Source organism: Babesia bigemina, scaffold Bbigscaff_63008, assembly GCF_000981445.1.
Source record: "Babesia bigemina genome assembly Bbig001, scaffold Bbigscaff_63008".
Lineage (NCBI taxonomy): Eukaryota > Apicomplexa > Aconoidasida > Piroplasmida > Babesiidae > Babesia > Babesia bigemina.
Genome location: NW_012237076.1, coordinates 1 through 2290, shown reverse-complemented (window position 1 = coordinate 2290; position 2290 = coordinate 1). Strand labels below are relative to the sequence as shown.

Here is a 2290-nt window from a genome sequence, read left to right as displayed (position 1 = left end):
TAATAAACCATATGGGACAGAGGCATGGAAAACGCTTCGAAATTGTGGTAGGTAGCATTCTACGGAATAATCCTGATTCAGGAAATTTGAATGAAGTCAGCACAGGCCGAAGCCTTGGTCGCTAAGCTGGCCGACGAGTATGCAAAAAAAGGTATGAATTTCGATAGTAATATTTTCATAAGAGAGATAAACGCATGGAGGACAGGTGCTAATGGTGAGCCAATACAGCAATTCAAAGACATAAATTCTGACCTGAGATTAAAAATCACCCATGCAAGAAACAATATCACGCATGAGGCTGAGAGGCTTACGACACTGTCAAAGAAGCAGAAAGAGAACTTGGCTGCGATGACTAGTATGATTAGTAATAAGCTCAAAACGCTTAAAAGCTGTGTCAATGAGCGAATTTTGCAAGATGTCAATGAGCTTGTTAGCAAGGTGAATGAGAAAGTTGCGGCAATTTTGCAATTGCTACAGAGGATCAGCGCGACGCTTTGGAATTATGTTAATGAATTGGGGAGGTGGATTAAGGATGCGGAAGGAATTGTGACTCAAGCAATTAAGGACACGAAAGAAATCGAGCAAAAAGGACCGGGTTGGCAAAACCAGGATAAGATCAATGAGAAAGCAAAGGAGTTCAAGGACAAGGCTACGGATCTCTACTGGAAATTTGAGGGTGCGAAGCGGTCAGTTGAGGAGGGCGTAAAAAGCGCGAAAATTGAGAATGTTGAGCAGTTGACTACGTGGAAGAAGGCAGGCGACGCGGCCGTTACGAAGGCGAAGAGACAAGGTGCGGCAATTGGTGAGATGGTTCAGACTAAAGGTGCAGGTAAGGAGGATATTTATAAGTTAGCTAACGATATGAAAACAAAGGCTGAGAATCTCAGAGCGGCGGCGAAGCATATTAAGAAAGAGATTGGAGGATGGGTTAAAACAGCGCTTACGCAGGTGAAGGATATGGATGAGGCGCTGAAGAAGGATTTGTATAAGGTGAAGGAGGCTGTTAGTAGGCAGGTAGAAGGGATTAAGACGGCGATTGGGAAGTTGTATAAAGTGGTTGAGACTGGAGACACGGAAGGGGCAACGCACAACTCAATGGTCGAGATGGTCGACCTTATAAAAAATAAGATAAAGACCATTGAAGGGGTAGGCGGAAGGTTCGTAACTAAACCAACCGGGCTGTGGGCAATCAGTCAGCAGGTTCCGACCTACGTTAAGACGTTTGAGAACTTTGATGCGACGGTCGCTGATTGGGTGAGGGAGATTGTGAGAAGGATGGTAGCAAATAATGGTCCCCTGCATGAGCATATTGACATGTATGCTTCCGAAATAGAAACTCTGCAAAATAACCGTGAACAACTGCTTCCTAAGGTGAAGGAACAAATCATTACCAAGGTCATAGCCAAGGTAAAAGAAATTGCGTTAGCTCACAAAGCGGATCTTGCCACCAATGGAAATGTGGAAACCGATTTAAAATTGATTAAAAGATTCCTTGATCACTTTAATGGGCAAAGTCTACAGAATGGTGTTGACCATATAGTCAGTGCTATAGAGAAGGCAGGTGAATTACAAGTGGATCCCTCCAAACAAAATGTTATACACAACTCAGATCTGAAGAATGCCGTAAATATAGTTTTGCATGTTTTTTCGATGGCTGCTGAAAAAATGGGTGAGCAAATTCAGAAGCTTGCTACTGACTGCCATCTCGGCAAAATCAACGAGGCATTGACCACGGCTAGCGATTTTGAAGAGAAATTGAAACAAGCTACAGGAAACCAATCCGTTGGAACATCCAGCAGTAGGATTAACTTTGCCCTCGCCGTCGACAACGCGATCAGGGAGGTGACGGAAGAGCTTGGGAGAAAATTGATTACCGCCGCTGGTGATACAGTCACGCTGGAAACAACGACTGCCTTCTCCAAATACGATGGCTTTGTCGACCAAGACAAAGTGTCCTCCCTTTCCAAATCTGACTTCGAAGCCATCAAAAGCGCAGGCCACCTCCCCGCGGCGATCGGTGCGATTAGGGATACTGCAAAAACTGATTTTGAGAATGCTAAGAATATAATCAACAACGTAACGTCTTTCAATACCTTGTCTGAAGCAATCGCCACGAACCTAAGTGATCTGTTGAGGGCTTTCGAAAAGGTAGGCCAATCTATAAAAGTTACCTTAAGCAACCTGAAAATAAATACGATCGGCATGAAGGATAAAGGCGCGAAAGCTGCTGAAGGCAGCTTGCAAGAAATTCAACAACACCTCTCTAATCTCAAAACGAATCTCTGATCGT

At 44.1% G+C, this 2290-nt stretch overlaps 1 protein-coding gene across 1 annotated transcript; it reads left to right on the top strand.

The window, feature by feature from the left end:
- Positions 1-153: 153 nt before the first annotated feature.
- On the top strand, positions 154-2286 carry BBBOND_0001750 (hypothetical protein, conserved; the record flags this gene model as incomplete). Its single annotated transcript, XM_012915015.1, has 1 exon — positions 154-2286. One exon carries the CDS (start codon positions 154-156, stop codon positions 2284-2286), a length of 2133 nt encoding a protein of 710 aa, XP_012770469.1.
- Positions 2287-2290: the final 4 nt, after the last annotated feature.